Source organism: Aethalodelphis obliquidens, unplaced genomic scaffold (assembly GCF_003676395.1).
Source record: "Aethalodelphis obliquidens isolate GAN/ISIS:26980383/991018 unplaced genomic scaffold, ASM367639v1 scaffold9, whole genome shotgun sequence".
Classification (NCBI taxonomy): domain Eukaryota; kingdom Metazoa; phylum Chordata; class Mammalia; order Artiodactyla; family Delphinidae; genus Aethalodelphis; species Aethalodelphis obliquidens.
In genome coordinates this window covers 31,844,876-31,865,269 of record NW_020837953.1, presented here as the reverse complement: position 1 = coordinate 31,865,269, position 20,394 = coordinate 31,844,876, and the positions used below count along the sequence as shown (strand labels likewise).

Genomic DNA, 20,394 nt, shown 5'->3' with positions numbered 1-20,394 from the left:
CGTCTCGCGGGAGCGCTGCACGGGTCGCCGCTGGGGACACACTTCCTGCCTCCGCGAAGCGCCTCCGCCGCGCACCTGGGCCGAGGCCCCGCCCTGGGAGCTGGGCGGGCACTGCGGCCGGCCTCCGGCCCTCCGTCCGCAGACTGCGAGAGCAGCACTCGGCCTAGTCCGGGTAAGTGAGGTGTGGCGGGCACGGTGGACAGACGCCGGGGCTCAGTTTGCTTTTCTGTTAAATGGACAGATGGGCCCAGCAATCTCTGAGCTGCTGCGGAGGACTTGCCGGGCCTTAAAGGCTAAGCTCAAAGGGCGTGTCTCCTGAAACTCCTTCCCTGACCCCTACGCCTGTCTGGTTTTCTCTGTACTCTTTATCATAATACTCAGCACACTGTTTTCTTGTCTTCCGTCTCCTCCTTTAGCCTGTGACTAGGGTATGCTCTTGTTCCCAAATGCCCCGGGTGCCCAGAGCAGGACCTGGCACATCCTAGGCACTCAGCAGATATTCTCTACTGATTGAATCGTTGGGACCTGATTTCTCCGTTTGTCCTGAGGCAGAACTGGGGGCCTGGTTCCTCTGCTCTGATCAGTTCACCTTCTTTTTTCCAGGAAGTCTGCAGAGGAAGACAGAGGCCTCTGCTCTGGGGCGGGTGGAAGAGGAGACTGGGCTGTGCAGTCCTGAAACATCCCAGATCAGCAGAGTTGGCCACAATGGGCCATGATCACCGCATCCCATGGGGTTTCTGCAAGAGGCAACATCATTGGGTGGCAAGAGTCAGAGGTTGGATTATTCTGGGTTCCTGCTCCCCTTAATACCAACTTAATAACAACAATAGCACCAATAAACAAGTGACTTTTAGGGAACATCTCCACGATCCATGCTAACCCCCTTACTTGCATAGTATTATTTAGTCCTTACACCTGAGGATAACACCTCAGGTGTTATCATTCCCATTTTACAGGTGAGGAAACTGAGACTTAGGATGGGGAAATTATTTGCTCAGGCAGTTGGCCCAAATGGTGTGACTTTGGGCAAGACACTTCCTTCTCTAAGTCTTATCTGTGGAGATAATAGTACCTCTCTCCAACTGGGAGAATTAAAAAAGATAATGGATGCAAAATGAGTTAAAGGATACAGGAAGAGATCACTGGGGTAAGGATTGGTAAGTGGGAGGAGTTCAGTACTGCCTAGCCCTTTTCACTCCAGGTGTACCAAAGATACACAACCTCCTAAGCCTAGATGGAGATACTGCCAATTAGGACAGTATCTTTGTCTGCCCTGTTTGAGTTGCCTAGTCCTCTCCTTGCCCAGCCAGGGTGGGACACTCCTTGGAAGCTAATTCCTATGGCAACTGGGGGGTTTCCTTCCCTATCTCACCTCTCAGGACACCATTGTCTCATTCCACAGGTGCCCTGCCATGTGCACCGAGTAGATGCTCAATTTCCACCAGAGACCCTCCTTGGCAGTCCCTCCCACCAGATCTTGTTCACATTCTCACCTGGGGCAACTGGCCGTTATACCTTCATTTGGAGCTCAGAAATTGAGTCACATAGTGTACAATTGAACATCTGTGTGCCCTAAGACCCAGTAAGTGCATTCCTGTGTTACAGACACAAGAATTTCACACATATGCCAAGAGACATGTACAAGAATGGTAGTAGAAACATTGTTCACAGTAGCCCCAAACTGAAAACATCCAAATGCCATTGACAGGAGGTAAAGAGATGTGGAATAATTACATAGCAGTAGAAAATGAGTGAAAAATAGCAGTATGGCTGGATCACGGTGACATAATACTGAGTGAAAAAAATGCAAGTCCCAGAAGAGTGCATGTGGAATGGTATCCTTTTCATAAAGTTCAAATACAACTAGAAGTACTATATTTAGGCATAATATTGGGTTGAACCATATGAAGTTGCTGTTTTTGACCTGTTTTGACCTAAAAAAAGGGGGAGAGGGCAAATTCAGAAGGTTAAACATAATTTATGTGTGAAAAAAAACCAAAAAAAAGGCAAGAGAATGAGGAACACAGAATTCAGAATAGTGATTGCCTGGGGGTGGGGTAGTGGAGGGGTCAGGAATGGTGGGGAACCATAAGCAGATTTAAGTTTTAGTGATGTTCTGATTCTTGTGTTGGATTCAAGGACTTTCATTTTATCATGAATGAATGAATGCATGAAAAAAGTAGCAACTTATGCTGTAACTAAATAATTAAGGGCACGGTTACTTGCCAGGTTTTCAAGGTAGCAAAAATCCAAGCATCTGGAACCTTATTTAGTTTTCCCCCATTCATTTATTCATTCTCTTTTTTAAAGATAAAAGTATAATTTACATACAGTAAAACTTACCTTTTTTAGGGTACAGTTCTGTGAGTTTTGAAAAATACATACAGTTGCATAACCACCACTACAAATCAAAATATAGGTCAATTCCATCACCCCCCCGAATTTCCCTAAACCCTTCTGCAATCAGTTCCTCCCCACTATCTCACCTTGGCAACCACTGATCTTTCTTCTGTCTTCATAGTTTTGCTTTTTCCAGACCATGTTTAGTAAAAGTACATTATAAAATTCTGATTCTGTAGTACCTAAAATGCTGTACGTTAATAAGTAGGAACGTGATGATTGAAGCAGCTCAGAACTACTTTCTTTGTCTAGAAAGGAAAAAAAAGAAAAAAGGGGAAGGAAGGGAAATATGATCTCTGAACCTCCGCCTGCACTTGCTGATGTGTGAGGGAACCTTTCTCTGGAGCCCCTGCCTCTCACCAGCTGTGGGGCCCTGGAGAAGCCACTTCCCTTCTCCTCATCTGTAAAATGGAGATGATAATAGTTCCTCCTCCAGAGTGTTTTGTGGAGTACTTTGCAAAAGGCACAAGTTAGCTGGTATTTTAATCATAGCCACACTGAAACCTCTCTCCTCATCTGCCCTTCTCCCTCCCACACTCAAATACACTGGGCCTTGTTTCCAAGGGCCCATACCCCTGGCCACAGTGTATACTGAAAAACTCTGTCAAAAACTGATGACAGTGTAGGTATATACCCAAAAGAACTGGAAACAGGGACTCAAACAGGTACTTATATGCCAGTGTTCATTGCAGCACTATTCACCATAGCCAAACGGTGGAAAACTCAAGTGTCTGTCAACAGATGAGAGGATAAACAAAATATAGTGTATACGCACAATGGAGTATTATTTAGCCGTGAAACGAATGAAGTTCTGATACATGCTACACCATAGATGAACCTTGAAGACATCATGCTAAGTAAAATAAGCCAGACACAGAAGGACAAATATTGTGATTCCACTTATATTAAATATTCAGAATAAACAAATTCATAGAGACAGGGATTAGAGGTTTCCAGGGGCTGGAGGGAGGGAGGAATTGGGAGTTATTGCTTAATGGGTACAGAGTTTCTCTTTGGGATGATGAAAAATTTTGGAAATAGAAAATGGTGATGGTTGCACAACAGTGTGAATGTAATTAATGCCACCGAATTGTAACTTAAAAATGGGCAAAATGGCAAATTTTCTGTATATATATATATATATATATATATATATATATATATATATATGTTGTTGTTTCTGTTTGTTTGTTTACCACAATTAAAAAAACCCCAGGGATTCCCTGGTGGCGCAGTGGTTGACAGTCTGCCTGCCGATGCAGGGGACGCGGGTTCGTGCCCGGGTCTGGGAAGATCCCACATGCTGCGGAGCGGCTGGGCCCGTGAGCCATGGCCGCTGAGCCTGTGCGTCCGGAGCCTGTGCTCCGCAACGGGAGAGGCCACAGCAGTGAGAGGCCCGCGTACCGCAAAAAAAAAAAACAAAAAAACCCAACCCAATGGGCTTCCCTGGTGACGCAGTGGTTAAGAATCTGCCTGCCACTGCAGGGCACACAGGTTTGAGCCCTGGTCCGGGAAGATCCCACATGCCGTGGAACAACTTAGCCCGTGTGCCACAACTACTGAGCCTGTGCTCTAGAGCCCGCGAGCCACGACTACTGAGCCCGCGTGCCAAAGCTACTGAAGCCCGCGCGCAGCAGCGAAGACACAATGCCGCCAAAAATAAATCACTTAAAAAAAAAAGAAAAGAGAAGATTAAAAAAAAAAAAGTCCCCAACGGAATTCCCTGGAGGTCCACTGGTTAGGACTTGGTGTTTTCACTGCTGAGGGCCTGGGTTCAATCCCTGGTCAGGGAACTATGATCCTGGCTTGGCCAAAAAAAAAAAAAAAAGCCCCCAAACTGATGACATTCTTTGAAAACAAAACAAGGTACCTTATGGGTCCAGCATTTAGCATAACAAAGGAGAGAAGTCTATTGGAGTGAAGTTTCCAGATAATAGTCCTCCTCTCCTGTGCACTTCTCTTTACAGTTTACAAAGCAAACACCTTTAAATTTGAAACTTACAACAAAGGATCAAGCCCTAGAGGTAGCCATGGTCATATTCATTTTACAGATGGGGAAACTGAGGCACATCAAGGTCCCAAGGCCATACTGTGAGTTAGTAGTGGAGCTGGGTGGGAACCCAGTCCTTCTGGCTCCCAGTAAGAAACACTGTGTCCTCCTCCTGGCCCTTAAAGCTGTGTTTGGGCTTCTTTCTAAGCAGAAAGTCCTGCCTTTCTAACCACCTGAGTTCAGTTTTTCCTCTTGGCCACAATTGGGGACCATTGTCCTGATCCTCTGCTTCCACCGCTGTTGCTCTGTTCTGATCGATGTTTACTTTTCTGGTCTCCTTCCTCGGCCACCATTCAGGCTCCTGGACTGGTGAAAGAATGAGGGGGAGAGGGAGGTGTCAAGGATGTCTGGGGTTCTGGCTTGTGCTAGTGGATGGATGGAGATGACTGGGGAGGGCAGGTTTGGGGTATAAAAGTATAAACATGGAGTTAGACCTGTTGAATTTAAGGATTTGTGAGATGGCCAAGAAATATCATGATTGTATATATGGATGACATTCACAGTGATACTCAGAAGATATAAGACCTGCAGCTTTGGGTGTGAGGAGAAGCAGTGGGTCAGGGGAGTGTGGGCAGTGGAGTGTGGATCCATGGGTATGTGCTCCTTGCCTCTGGTGTGCTTCTCCCATAGGGGGCACTAGGGGGCAGCACTCAACGGCAGAAATTGCCAGAACTTCAGAGTCACAGGATCTAAGTTGGAGTCCTAGATATACCCCTGTTCAGCAGCAGTGTGAACTTATCTCTTTGAACCTCAGCGTTTCTCAACCTAAAATGGGATTCATGTGAGGTAGTACAGAGCGGTGTTTCAGAGTTTGAACTCTGGAGCCAGGGAGCCTGAATTTATGTCCCAATTCTGCCACTTGCTAGCTGTGTGACTTTGACCACATTACTGAACTTCTCTGTGCCTCAGACGCCTTGTCCACAATGTTAAAGTAGTAATAGTTTCATGTGGTGATTACTACAGAGGCCAGCACATGGTAATTAAATGACAGCTATTTTATTTTAACCCCTTCTTCCTGCCCCCTCTCTGCCTCCCCAGCTATTCTGGGGCCAGGACTCTCAGAGGCCAGACCACTGCCTCTGAGAATAAGCAGGAGAACACATTACTATGACTGACCATAATCATCTGTTATGTGTTAGGTATATTATGAGCCTTATTCCCATTTAATCCTCACAATAACTCAGTGAATATAGATCCCAGCTCCTTATTTTATAGCTAAGAAAACAGAGGTTCAGAGATTTAAGCCTCTTGCCCAAGTTCACACAACTAGTTAAGGGGCAGAGCCCAGAACTGAGCCCAAGTTCTTTCTGTTCAGAGCCTGAGCTCTTTGCAGTGTCTCCTCGGGATACCACTGAAACTGGGCTCTGGAGAATGCCCCAGGCCCCAGCAGAATGGGGGAATTCTCCCCTCAAGAATTCCCTTCTGTAATCAGCTCTAATTCTACTTACCATACCTCTCTTTCCCAGATATAATTTCCTGGAATTCTGAATGGCATAAATGGAATGGAACCACCTGAAAGGGAACCCCATGGGAATAGAATGGTGGAGGATGAACAGAATTGGAACATGGAAGTTGAGGCTGTCTTGGCTCTTCTGATTGGTCAGTCTGTCTATATTTGTCAAACAGTGGGCCAATGACCATTCAGAGTTGCCTCTCCCCTTTCCTTCTTTGGCTAAAGGATGGTGTTCCTGGAGGCTGGATAGAACCAGGGGAGTCCTGGAGTTATGCTGGGGAATGTTGGACAAGTAAGCTGGGCTCTGGGCTGGGCTGATAATGTGGTTAGAGGTGTAGTTGGAGCTGGGCTATAAGTGCTCTTGGAACTCTAGGTTGGGCTGTTGAGAGGGAGACCCCAGGTCCACCTGACACTGGGGGAATTACTGGGGCTCCCTGGCTTTAGTTTGCATGGCACCCAGTTGCTAGGCCTGGAGGGAGCTGCAGGCTAAGAAGCCATCCTGTACCAGGTTGAGCCGGTGGCTGCTTCTTTGGTTCTGAATTTGGTTCTAAGCTCTAGTAGAGGTATTTTCTGCAGCGTCCTCATGCTGGAAGAAACTTCATCCAACTCCTTCAGTTTACTGATGAGGAAATAAGGCTCCTGAAGAGAATGGCTTTAGCTGAGGTCACATAGTGAATAAACAGTGGGCCCTGGAGGAGGTGGTGTCAAGACAGGCTCGGTTCAAATCCTGCCTTTACCACCTAGTGCTTTGTGAGCTGGGGCAGCAACCCAGCCTCTCTGGGCTTTAGTTTCCACAACAGTAAAATCTATTCATTCAGCCCTTCTCTTGCCTAGCCTCTACCTCACCCCCGGTACTGCTCCCTCACTCTCTTACACACATTCACACACAACACAACACACACACAACACACACACACAGCGGCTGGGACACACATAGCCGATGCTGAGTCTCCCGGTCCCTCACAGGGAACAATAGGCAGCTCTGGCCACTGAACACCACCCCCAATTTCTGGCTCTCTCCCCCCGCCCCCAGCCAGTCTCACATCCCCTATTAAGCCTTCCCAGAGAGGCCCCAGCTAGAAGGCTGTCTCCCTGAGTTACCGCAGAAGGCTGTCTCAGCCCTCCTCTGATGCTTTCCCTCTCCCAAGACAGGAGCTCCTGGAGAGTAAAGTCTAGTCTGATTCATCTCTGAGTTCCCAGCACCCAGCTCAGGACAGGGTCCAAGGGCTATGGCTGGGAATGTTTGTGGGAGGAGTAAGTGGAGGAAGCCCCTCCAACTCCTCCCCTTTCTTGGGAGCCCCCCCAAACCACTGATGTGGCAGAAAGAACCCTGGAGTGGGGGCTTACATAGACCTAGGATGAAAACTCAGCCCAGACTCTTCCTAACTGTGGGTACGTGGGACATGACCTCACTTCTCCAAGCCTCAGTTCCCTCTTCTATAAGTAGCCTTTCTGGGATGTGGATGTTTAAGCTGAGAACTGGAAGACTTAGACAGAAAGACCTAGAGGAAGAGTCTTCTGGGCAGAGTAAGGAGCTGGTGCAAATGGCGCAAGATGGAGATGAGATTGGCATGTTCGAGAAACAGAAAGGAAGCTAGCATTGCTGGAGTGCATTGAGCAAGGGGAGCGTGACTGGTGGTGCGGTGGAGACGTGGCGGGCACTGGACTGCACAGGGCTCAAAGGCCACTGAAGAGTCTGTCTTTTAATCTAAGTGATATAGGAAGTAACTGGAGGGTCTCAAGTGGGGGGTGGTGACTTGATCTGGCTAATACCCCAGAAGTTTCACTCTGGTCCCTGTATGATGATTGCTGGAGAGTAAGAGTGGAGGCAGGGAGTCCAGTGAGGAGGCTTTGGGAATAATCCAGGTGAGAGTGACAGTGGCCTGGACCAGGGTGTGCCTGGGAAGGAGGTGAGAAGTGGCCGGATACATGATATATTCTGGATGTGGACCCCACAGGACTGGATGTGCCAGACATTGGCAGAGAGGGCTCAGGATGGCCCTTGGTTCAGTTATCTATTGCTGAGAAATAAACCACCCCAAAACCTAGTGGCTTAAAATGATATATTATTTCTAAAAATTCTGTGGTTCAGTGGGGGTCAGCTGGCTAATTCTGCTGGTTTTGCCTGGTGTCGCTTATGGGGCTGCATTCAGCTGGGAGCAGCGGGGGCTCAATTACCATGAGGGCATCGCCTCTCTCAGGACCTCTCATCACCTGGTCTCTTACCATTCAGAAGTCTGCCTCACAGCTCCACGAGTACGTGCCTCAGGATGGCCCGTACTACGGATCCACTGGCAAAGGAGATCTTTAAAGGAGTTTGAGTAGCTGAACTGTGAGCATTTTTTGGAACATATTTTGTGTTTGAGAAGAAGAGCACAAGCCAAGATGTCAGGCAAACAATGAACAAGAAATTCCCCTTCATCTTGGAAGTTTATTACAAATCCATTGAACATTCTGGAATGTTACACAATCAAGAGCAAGGTCAAGAAAAGTGGCTTAGCAGCAAAAATTAGAAATTTGACCATCGATCAAGGTTTGCCCTATTTCATAGTATCAGGCAAGATTAAAATTCCAAAATTGACATGGGTGGATTTTAGAATATTTCAGGTTAAATGTAAATTCTAACTAAGCCAGAGGTTTTGTTCTTTGGACTAACTGTGAAGAAATTGATGGAAGGTTTGTTTATTATAAATGGAGTTTTGTTCACTACTCAAAATAAAGTGGTTCTCCTTAAAAAAAAAAAACTCCCCTATGATTCTGAATACATAAACCTTTCAAAATAGATAAAATAGTAAAACTTCTATTTTAAATATTTATCACATTTTTTCTTTTTCATTATAGTATATTACAAGATATTGAATATAGTACCCTGTGCTATACAGTGGGACCTTGTTGTTTATCTAATTTATCCCCCTCTCCTTTCCCCTTTGGTAACCATAGGTTTGTTTTCTATGTCTATGAGTCTGTTTCTGGTTTGTAAATAAGTTCATTAATATTTATTACATTTTAAGTCACACATTTAAAATCATATTATCTAAAAACATATTAACTAGAAATATTGCTTTTATCCATTTTCACTTTACCTGAAACCGTATTCAAACTCTACATAAATGTCTCTGGTATTTACTACTAGAGCCACTTTGGAATAAAATTTGTCATAAAATTCAAAAAACAAGCAAACAAAAAAGAAGTCTAGCTGACCTTCACAGCGAGGCACCTGGCTTCCAAGAGGACAAGCCCCACTGTGCAAGTGCTTATTGGCTCTTTGCTTCCTTCATGCTTCTTGGCATCCCATTGGCCAAAGAAAGTCACATAGCCAAGCCCAGAGTCAGCATGGGAGGAGACACACAAGGGCATGGATACATGGAGGCCTGCTTCATTGGAGGCCACCAAAGTAACAGTTTAGCACAACCCCCTGGGTTTGTGGTTTAAGGAAATGGGTGAAATTCAAGGGTAGAGGGGAAAGAACAGGGTTTGTTGGAAGTGGTAGGGTGGTGGTGCAGTGTCCCGCCCCAAGATCTCCCAAGTGAGCCACTGAGGAGGAGAGTAGGCTTGGGAGAGCCAGCAGCAGTGGACAGTCAAAGTCCCCGGCAAGTATGGTGAGGCAGGGGAGGGGGTGGTAATCAAGGTAGAGAACCTGAAAAGCCTCTAGGCCATTCCCTCACTCAACAGGCATCACTGAGCCCCTACTCTGCGCCTTGCCCTGGTCTGACTGCTGCAGACACAGAGAGGAGTAAGACTTGGCATGTGACCTTGGAAGACAGATCATACCCACAGGTGCCAACACAGTGTGAGAGGTGGCAGCTTAGTGCTGCAGTGGAAGGTTGTCCAGGGCATTTTGGGGTCTCAGGGGAGGGATTCCAGGAGTGGTTCCCAATGGAGGAGTACTAGAAAAATAAATAGACAAGACAGTGGAGCTGGAGTAGATAGAGGCCAGACTGCCCCAGCCTGGGCCCTATAGCTGCCTTCTAGCCATGGCAGTGAAGAGGTGAAAGCAGGCCCACAAGTAGGCTCTGGGAAGACCACCTGCAGATATTATTCTTCCCATTTTATGGATGAGCAAACTGAAACTCAGAGCGGGTAAGTCATTCAACCGAGGTCCAGCTCCTCACATCCTGGGCTTCTTTCCACACTGTTCAATTCTTGCTGAAATCATAGGGATGGTTGGGAAGGGCAGGATTCTCTCTTGAGCTTGCAGGGATGTGCCCAGAGGCTGGCGTGGGAGCTGCTGTGGAGTGCCCCTCCCTGGGTCCTGGCTTCGTGCCACCTCCCCTAAGTAAGGTAGAGCCCTGTGAGGAGACATTAAGGGAGGTGGTGACGCAGACTGGGGATGGGCAGACCCAGACTTGGAGCCCCCAGTCTGAGCAGGCTTGCCCTCAGGCCCCTCCTGTGGAGTCCCACCTTCAGGGGCCCTCTGTCTGAGGGACGAAGGATGGAGGGCAACTGTGTGGAGGTCAGAGGCCTGGGCCAGGGGAGAGCATGGGGTACCTCTGACTAGGGCTGGGATGGGTTCCCTATAAAGTGAGGAAAGGTGCAGAGTTGCCAGGTTTAGCCCTGGGGGCTCAAGTGAAGGGATAGGAGGGAGGCTGGGAGCTTAGAGTCTTGCTTCAACCCGAATGACCTTGAGTTTGTCCCATTCTTCTATGACCTTGAGTTTGTCCCACTCTTCTAGGCTGGTGCTGTGGGTCCCAGCACTCCACCAAGTAGAGCCACTAGCACAGGAGCTCAATAATTCACGAGCCAGCTGGGCTCTGGCCTCCCTGCAGAAGGGAAAGGCAGCCCTGCATCCAAGCCGACCCCCATCCAAGCACCACATCCAAGCTGCTCCTTCCTCCCAGCTTGTCTGGGGGTGGCAGTGGGGGGAGTGGCTGCTGAGCCCAGGCCTAGATACAGGAGGAGGGGGCACATGGAGGAGATGGAGGTAGTGGGAGGGGAGGTCCTGGCATCTGATGCGCTCACAGCAAAAGCTTCTTTTCCTTGGAGCCAAGGTGCTCTGCAGCAGGTGGGGCCGGGGAGGGAGGCTGGGGGGAGGGGAAGGCAGAATCAGAGAAAGACCTGGCAAGGAAGATAGAGACACACCTAGAGAGAGTCAGAAAGAGACAGAAGTGAGAAAAAAGGCTGAAGCAGGTGTAGTGGGTATGAATATGGGTGCACACAATCAGGTAGGGAAGATACAGGCTATTTTAAAAAACCCACTCAGAGCTCTCATTCCATCTGGCTGGTGGGAAATCCAGTTTCCATTATTGTTGGACTCTCTCAAACCATGACAGCCCGTAGGGTTGGGCCAAGGCCCAGAGGTGTTACAGAACCAGACATGAACAAGGTCCTTCAGTCTGGTCACCAGGCCTCCCTGGTCACCTGACCAGCATGACCCTGTCAGGTCAGGGACTGTGCCATTCAGTGCCAGCCATGCTTGGCACATGGAATCTTTGGTGATCTAAGGGACATTTAATATGGGGTCCAGTCTTCTGAATGCCACTTGTCCCCTTGAATCCAGGGCCTAGATCCATCCATTTCCTGGGATCGGGAAGCCTGAACTGCCACTCCCACAGTGGGAGAAAGAGCCTCCCACTGTGGTCCCTGGAAGCTCTGGGCAGTTTTCTGCCCCAGAGCCATACCCTTGCATCCCCGTGGACCCTGGGTCTGGGAATCTGTCCCTTAGCAGAGTCCTTGTTCCTTAGCATCCTACAGCTGAGCAGCTGAGGCCAATGCAGTGGTCCTTCTGGAGCCTGGAGGATGATCCCCAGATCCTCCACCAGCCACCCCTGTGGTGGTGGGGATGGCAGACAGGCAGAGCAGGACCCTCGTTGTGAGTGAGCAGGAGGGACTTGATCCAGAGCCAGATGGTCATTAAAGTATTCAGAGCAAATTTACCTGTGCCTGTGGTCGGCCAGGACCTACCCTGGTCTTTAAGACCCCCCATCCCCCCACCCATGACCTGGTCCTTACATATTTTATTGTAAAAATTTTACTGTGAAATATACATATAGAAGAATATATGTGTGTATATCCATGTATATATACATACATATAAAAAATAAAATATATGTATTATTTAAACAGTAAAAAGGAAGACACCCACCACTAGTTTAATGGGACATTTCAGTACTTTTGAAGCTCTCTGTATGATCCTCCTCTGTGGCCTCCCCTTTCCTCATCCTTCCAGAGAAAAACATCCTGAAAATAGTGTTAATCATTCCCTTAATGGTGTTAATCATTTGGGCTGATTTATCCACTGGACACAATAAGCATCGTACCTAGGAGTCTCAATACTTTTAGGGGTCCACAAAAACGTTTTAATTTCTTTTGTAATGAGAGCTGATTTATGCTGCACACTTTAAACTTGTACATAACTGTATGTTAATTATATCTCAATAAAACTAAAAAGAAAAATCAGAGATGATTGAATAAATGGAGAGAAGAGACATTTTCCTTATGGAATTCCAAATATATGTAGATAACCTCCCCTCCAGGAGGGGGCACTTTATCAGCTTAATGGTGCTTTATACCTAGTTTGCTGAGAATTATTTTTTCTTTCTTTTTTTTAGTTTGCTAAGAATTTTTAACATAAAAAATTGAATTATCAGGTGCATTTTCTGTATAGATTGAAATATTCACTTGGTTTTCCTCCTCTAACATTAATATGATTAATTACACTAGTAGATTTTCTAATGTTGAATCAAACTTCCTAGAATAAACTCATCTTGGTCATGATGTGTTTATTATCATTTTTTTCTGTTATTATTATTTTTTTTGGTTGCACCGCGTGGCTTGCAGGATATTAGTTCCCCGTCCAGGGATTGAACCCGGACCTCAGCCGTGAAAGTGCTGAGTCCTAACCACTGGACTGCCAGGGAATTCCTGTGTTTATTATATTGTAAATACATTGCTAGATTTAGCTTGTTAATCTTTTGTTTAGGGCATTGACATCTATGTTCTTAAGTAATATTGTTCTGTAATTTTTCTTTCTCATACTGTACTTGATCATTTTTGATATGAATTTTTATTTCTCCACGAATTTGTCTATTTTACCTTTGTTCTAAATTTGTTGTCATAAAATTGTTTCTAATATTCTCCAGTTATCTTTTAAATCTCTACTATAGCTGTAGTTCTGTAGTCCTGCTCTTCAAATTTAACATTGTTTATTTGTGCCCACGCTCTAGAGCCCGCAAGCCACAACTATTGAGCCCGCGTGCCACAACTACTGAAGCCCGCGTTCCTAGAGCCAGGAATTTCTTCCTGGCTCAGTCTTGCCAGGAGTTTCTCAGTATTGTTTCTGTGTCAGTTAGGAATTAGATTCAGCTGGAAGTATCAGAACCCCCCCGCCCCCACCCCGCCACAGCACAACAGCTCACTGTTCTACCATCCCTAGAGTGAGGCCCTGGTCTTAAGGTCCTTGATGGCATCCACCACATCTGTGTTTCTGACAGCAAGGTGGAGAAAAGAAAGAAAAAGGTAGAGGCTGTGGGTCACTTCTTCCCACTGGCTGCTTAACATCTGAGTGCCCCAGGCTCAGTCGTTTGTCCTCGCCTCTCCTCTGCCTTCTCTCCTCCCATGGTCATCTCATCCAGTTAAATATTGCCTATCTGACTCCGAATTCACACCTGCAACCCAGCCCTCTCTCCTGAGCCCCAGACATATAAAGTCAACTGCCCACTCGAAATTTCTGCTCAGATATCTAATTGACATTTCAAACTCAACATGGTCAAACTTTAACTCCCTAGAAAAGAAAAATCCAACAAAATGCTGGAGCTGGGAACCCAAAGGGTCCCTTTCTTCTGAATGCTTCCTGATTGCAACCTGGCTTCCCCTCCCCAAATAGAATAATCTTCAGCTCCTAGCACTCCACTGTTTAATGGAACTAAAGCAGTATTAAAAAAAAAAAAAGGCAATTGAGTAGTATGGAATAGACTAGACCAAGGAATATCAGCCTGCCTCACATGTAATTAGGGTGAATATTGCTTGTGAAATTTTTGTCTGCATGCCGGGTTCTGGTGTAAAAATGTCTTTTTTTCTTCCAGTTCTATGGAGATATAATTGACATACAGTGTATAAGTTTAAGGTGTACAGCAGAATGGTTTTTTTTTTTTTTGGCTGTGTTGGGTCTTCCTTGCTGCGCGTGGGCTTTCTCTAGTTGCGTTGAGCGGGGGATACTTTTCGATGCGGTGCGCGGGCTTCTCATTGCGGTGGCTTCTCTTTTTGAAAAGCACGGGCTCTAGGAGCGCGGGCTTCAGTAGTTGTGGCACGCGGGCTCAATAGTTGTGGCTTGCGGGCTCTGGAGCGTGGGCTCAGTAGTTGTGGCTTGTGGGCTCTAGAGCGCAGGCTCAGTAGTTGTGGCACACGGGCTTAGTTGCTCTGCGGCATGTGGGATCCTCCCGGACCAGGGCTTGAACCCGTGTTCCCTGTATTGGCAGGCAGATTCTTAACCACTGCGCCACCAGGGAAGCCTGGCAGGCGGATTCTTAACCACTGCACCACCAGGGAAGTCCTGATTTGTCTTATATACGTCATGAAATGATTATGTTGTGAAATGTCTTATTGTGGGTTAAATTTAAAAATTTTGACTGGTCTAGGTCTCAGGGTTCAACAGGTGCTTTCAGGGCAAACACCAGCTACAAGACTCATTTACTCTTGAGGAATTGCCCTTTCTTGTCACTTCTGACCTCTGTTAATTCCCTTACTTTGTAGTCAGCTCACTGATGCTTTACAAGAAAAATTTTAAAAATTTATCCATCACTTTTAAGTGCCATATGTGAGGAATCATTTCTCTGCTCCCCTCTTCTGCCATTTTGCTGGAAATGCAGCTCTCTTCCTGAGGGTCTATCCCATCTCATTCCATTACCACAGCTCATTATATTCCAGCTTCACTTGCCTCCTTTGTGTTCCCCAAATGCGTCAAACTATCCTGCAAAGAACCTTTGCACTTCCTGTTCGCTCCACCTGGATCGCTTCTCCCTAGCACTTCTAAAGCACTCCTTTGCTTTCTTCATCAATCAGGATTTGTTCAATTATAAGTTCAAATAGCTCAAAATAGCTTAAGAAAAACAGGAGAGTCTATCATCTCACTTAAGTGAAAAGTCCAAGGGTACCTTCAGGTACAGCTGGAATCAGGTGCTCAAGTGATTTCCACGCTCATCAGGTCTCTGTTTCTGGGCTCTCCTGCCAGGCACCAGGCCCACACTTCCTTTGTGGTGGCAAGATGACTGCCTGCAGCTTCAGGTTTATAGTCTACTTGGTCAACAATTCGTGGGCAAAGAAAGTTTCTCTTTCTCAATAGTTCTAGTAAACTTCCTAGTACTGAGTTTCACTGGCCAGGTCAGGATCATAACCCCATTCCTGGAGATAGGCTGGGGTCAGCCCCACAAGAAACATGCACTGAGCATATAGGAGAAGTGGTTCCCCCCAAAATATAAAGGCATTGTTATCAAAAGTAGGACATAAATGGTGGGAAGGCAAAGCCCACAGCTGCCCACTCCAACATCCTAGACTTCTCTATCTAAAGTATATTGCTGGGGTTATGCCCTACCGTATCACCCTGTTTTCTTCCTTCAAAGTATACATGTAATGCAATCTGAAATGATATTTGTTTTGATTCTTTATGGCCTTCTCTCTTCCTCTGGATTGAGCGTGCTCAGAGGGCAGGGACCTTACCTGTCTTGATCACTGCTATATTTCTAGCACTTAGAAGTGTCTGGTACATAGTAAGTGCTTAATGAAGGCTTGTGGTAGGAATGAGTTTGCTGGATAGCCCATCCTCTCTTGCTGTCTTAAGAATCTCCCATGCAGGGACTTCCCTGGCGGTCCAGTGGTTAAGACTCCATGCTTCCACTGCAGGGGGCATGGGTTCAATCCCTGGTTGGGGATCTAAGATCCTGCAAGCCGGGCAGCGTAGCCAAAAAAAAAAAAGAATCTCCCACATGAGTTTATTCGTGCAAGGCAGCCATATTTCCCCTTCTACTAGATCAATCCCATCGCATACAAAGGTGCTCCTAGCAGCTCCCATCTTACAGAACCCCTGTTCAACCCCCTTTCTTGCCAGCTACCACCCTATTTCTCTGCTTTTCAAAACAAAACTTACACAGAAGGATGGTCTGTGTTTGCCATAATTGCTTCCTTAATCTCAATTTATTGCTCAGCCCACTTTTCTGTTTCCCCCCTTTATTGACAACCATCCCTGCTCAGGCTGCTTTGCTGGTTCGTTCCCATCATCCTGCCTTCTAAATGTGGTGTCTCAGACTTCTGTTCACTTCTCCATCAATACTTTTTCCCAAGGCCACTCATCTTATCCCACGGCTTCAAGTACCATCTATGGATGACTCCCCAAATTCAAGTCTCCAGCTCTGACTCTCCAGTGCTGACTTCCAGAAGCTTCTATACACCTGCCTACTTATCATGGATATCCAACTTGGGTCTTGTGAAATAATAGAAAAAATATGCATATTGGTGTCTGCCCCCAGTTCCTGACACAGAGCTCCTAAACCCCTTGAAATTTCCTGGGTCATGGGAGCATATTCTGTTCTAACGAGGTGACTGTTGGTGGGTGCCTGAATAGCTTCAGGAAGGGAGCTGGTCACCAGAGAGACGAATGCATGATTAGAAGCTTGGAACTTTCAGCCCCACCCCCACCCCAACCTCTGGGAAGGGCAGAGGGGCTGGAGATTCAGTTAATGATCCGTCATGCTCATGTGATGAAGCCTGCATAAAAATCCCCAAAGTACAGGGTGTGGAGAGCTTCTGGGTTGGTGAATATACCCACATGCTGGGAGGGTGGTGCACCCCAACTCCATGGGACAGAAGCTCCTGTGCTCAGAGATCCCTCCCAGATCTCACCCTACGTATCTCTTCACTTGGCTGTTCATCTGTATCCTTTATAATAAACTGGTAAATGTGTTTCCCTGAATTTTCCAGCTGTTCTGGCAAATTATTGAATCCAAGGAGGGGGTCGTGGGAACCTCTGATTTGTAGGTAAGTCAGACAGAAGTTGTGGATAACTTGGGGGGAATCTACTACTTGTGATTGGTGTCTCAAGTGAAGGGCAGTCTTGTGGGAATAGGTCCTTAACCTGCGGGATCTGCGTTAACTCCGGTTAGTGTCAGAATCGAATCACATTGAATTGCAGGACAACCAGCTAGGGTTGAAGAATTGGTTGGTGCAGGAAAACACACACACACACACACACACACACACACACACACACATTTAATGACCAGAAGTGTCAGAAGTGAAGGATTCTGTGAATAGAGGATTGAGAATAGAGAAGAAAAACAGAAAAGATTTTCCAAAATAGGCATCCAAAACAAAATTCTTTCCAAAGGTTTACCTGTCCTCTATGTGTGTAGACCTTTACTAACTAGTAAAATATATTTTTTTCCCTTTCTGTGTTACTTTTATTTTTTAATTGAGTTTTGCTTTTCTGCATCAGACTGATACAGAGAGCACGACTTTACAAGTCAGACTTTCATTTTCCAGTGCACAGTAACTCAAACCGTAACATCTGAATGCTGCTGTGCTAATGTCAATTATTTTAAATAATCTTTCCATGTTTTTTGGGGGGGGGCCACGCTGTGCGTGTGGCATGCGGGATCTTAGTTCCCTGACTAGGGATCGAACCCGTGCCCTCTGCAATGGAAGTGTGGAGTCTTAACCACTGGACTGCCAGGGAAGTCCTCTTTCCACCTTTGAAACTGAATGTATACCCCTTGCAAGGTATACTCTTTCTTAGTTAGACTAAAAAATGGGAAGATACAATGGGCTATTACTATAGACTTCTTTTATTTTTTTAAATTTTTTTTTAAATTTAATTTTATTTGTTTATTATTTTGGCTGTGTTGGGTCTTCTTTGCTGGGCTTTCTCTCATTGCGGTGAGCTGGGGCTACTCTTCATTGTGGTGCATGGGCTTCTCATTGCGGTTGCTTCTCTTGCTGTGGAGCACGGGCTCTAGGTGCGTGGGCTTCAGTAGTTGTGGCACGTGGGCTTCAGTAGTTGTGGCTCGCAGGCTCTAGAGAGCAGGCTCAGTAGTTGTGGCATACGGGCTTAGTTGCTCCACAGCATGTGGGATCTTCCCAGACCAGGGCTTGAACCTGTGTTCCCTGCATTGGCAGGCGGATTCTTAACCACTGCGCCACCAAGGAAGTCCCGACTTCTTTTGTTCTTATTTTTGTAATGAAGCAATTATCATGCAGGGGGAAAAGAAAAGAAAACCTCTTGACCTTGATTTCTCTACGAAACCTGTTCCTCCCCTGGTCTTTCCCATCTCAGTCAAGAGTACCACACCTAATGGTACCTCACTCACCCCCTCACTAATCATCCACAAGCCCTCTCAGTTCATCTCCAAATAAAATCCAAATCGTCTCTCCTCCCACCTCTTGCCATTACTCCTGCCCTGGCCTCCATCCTCTCTCAGCTGGATTACTGCAGTAATCTCCTAACTGGTCTCCCTCCTCCTCCTCTTGTTGCCTTTCAGTTCATTCTCTACGTGGCTAACAGCATGACCTTTTAGAAACAAATCAGATCCTGTTGATCCCCACTTAAACCTTTCAAAGGCTTCCCCTGCACTTACAGTAAAACCCCAAATCCTCACCTGGCCTCCAGACCCAGCTCCTCTGATCTCAGCTCTCCCCATTTTCTGGCTTACAAGGCACTGAACACACTGATCTTTCTGTCTCAGGACCTTTGCCCATACTATTTTTTCTGCTGGGAAATCTCTCTCCTCAATTCCACATAACTGACTCCTGCTCATCTTTCAGGTTTCAGCTTAAATGTCACCTCTTAAGGAGAAGCCCTCCTTGACTCCCCTTTCTATCATGTAGCCAGATTTTTAAAAAACATTTATTTATTTTACTGTGCCAGGTCTTAGTTGTGGCATGCGGGATCTTTATTGTGGCGCACGGGATCTTTGTTTTGGCACGTGGGATCTTTAGTTGTGGCATGCAAACTCTTAGTTGCAGCATGTGAGATCTAGTTCCCTGACCAGGGATCGAACTCAGGCCCCCTGCATTGAGAGTATGGAGTCTTAGCCAGTGGACCACCGGGGAAGTCCCGGGGAAGTCCCTCATGTCACCAGATTAGACCTTGTTCATGATTTCTAGGGAAGCACTACGGCCTAGTGGTTGAAAACAGGCTCTGGAGGCAGACTGCCTGGGTGTTGAATCCTAGCTTGGCCACTCCTTGACCATGTGGCCTTGGCCGCATTTACTTAACCACTCTGTCCTTCAGATTCCTTATCTGTAAAATGCAGTGTGTTAATAATATGCCTCAAAGGATAGGTACTCTGTATATGGCCCAGAGCAAGTGTTAGGTAAATATTGGCAGGTATTTTATTGCTCCTTCGTGGCACATTTCTTGGGATTTAGTTAGTTTGGTTTCTGAAATGTAAGCTTTGTGGGAACAGAGTTTGTGCTTTTCTTATTTACTGCTGTGCCCCTAGCACCTTGCACAGTGGCTGGTACATGGTATGTGCCTAATTACATTGCTGAATGAATGCACAAAGGCAGACTCGAACTCACCCCTTTTGGAGCTTACAATCTAGAGAGCATGGAATCTAACCTTGTCCTTCTTACCCTTCAACACCTGACCATTTTAGAGCTGTGAAAACTGAGACCCATAAAGGTGGGGTGATTCGAGTAAAGCTTCAAGGGGGAAGGGGTATTGCTCTTTCCAACTTTCCAGAGGGAAGTAAAACTCCTACTTGTCAGAAACGTGATGAAGCCCCAAAAGCACATGGAACGAACAGAGCCCTACATCCGCTGTGAACACAAGTCACAGCCTTTTATTCTAGGAATAAGAACCAGGGCAAATTTTTCATCACAAGAGAAATTGTAAAAGAAAAGAAAGAAAAAGAAAACCTGTGAGCTCTCTGGTTGGAGTAGCAGGATGGGTTGCAGTGCTGTTGACTGAGATGGCTGACACTGCAGCTGTGACTTCCTGGGAAAGATATCCAGTGCCCTGTCTGAGCTGCTGTCCTCCCCCCACCCAAACATGCTGTTCATGCCACATTTAGGAATCCAGCGGCTTCATTTGACAAATGTGGGAACAGAGGCTTAGCAAGGAGAAGGGACTTGCTCTAGTCCACATGATGAATTAAACTCAAGTTTTCTGACTTCTAGCCCAAGATTCCTTTAAGCTCTAATTAATATAAAAGCTCTTAATATGAGAATGGAGAGAAAGGGGAGGTGAGGGGGAGGAGAAGTTTGGAAGAAGGAAGAGGTGTTGGATCAGGTGCCCACTGGCGGGCAGGGGCACTGACAGGTATGTGGGGCAACCAGAGTCCTTGCGGGGAGGGCAGGGGAGTCTGCTGAGGAAAGAGGAGATGGAGGCTGGGGCCTAGCTGGGTTATTTTCAGAGCTGCTATCTTTGTCTGCATCTGCTAAATTATTAAACTGATATCACATCCTAGAGGGTGCCAGCCCAGGTTGCCAGGAAGAGACTGAAAGGGAGGGGTTGGATCTCTGAGCAGAGGCCTTGAATCTTCTAGGCTGGGATAGAAGTCGA

At 46.5% G+C, this 20,394-nt stretch overlaps 1 protein-coding gene and 1 long non-coding RNA gene across 2 annotated transcripts; both read left to right on the top strand.

Moving 5' to 3' along the window:
• Window positions 1-49: 49 nt before the first annotated feature.
• Window positions 50-869, top strand: LOC113621979 (uncharacterized). Its single transcript, XR_003433369.1, has 2 exons — window positions 50-172; window positions 604-869. It is a non-coding gene; the product is annotated as an uncharacterized LOC113621979 (long non-coding RNA).
• Window positions 870-4,175: 3,306 nt separating this feature from the next.
• Window positions 4,176-8,673, top strand: LOC113621977 (protein CEBPZOS-like). The gene is given in 1 exon segment (XM_027109558.1): window positions 4,176-8,673. A coding segment is annotated over 1 exon segment (243 nt). The 5' UTR covers window positions 4,176-8,173; the 3' UTR covers window positions 8,417-8,673.
• Window positions 8,674-20,394: the final 11,721 nt, after the last annotated feature.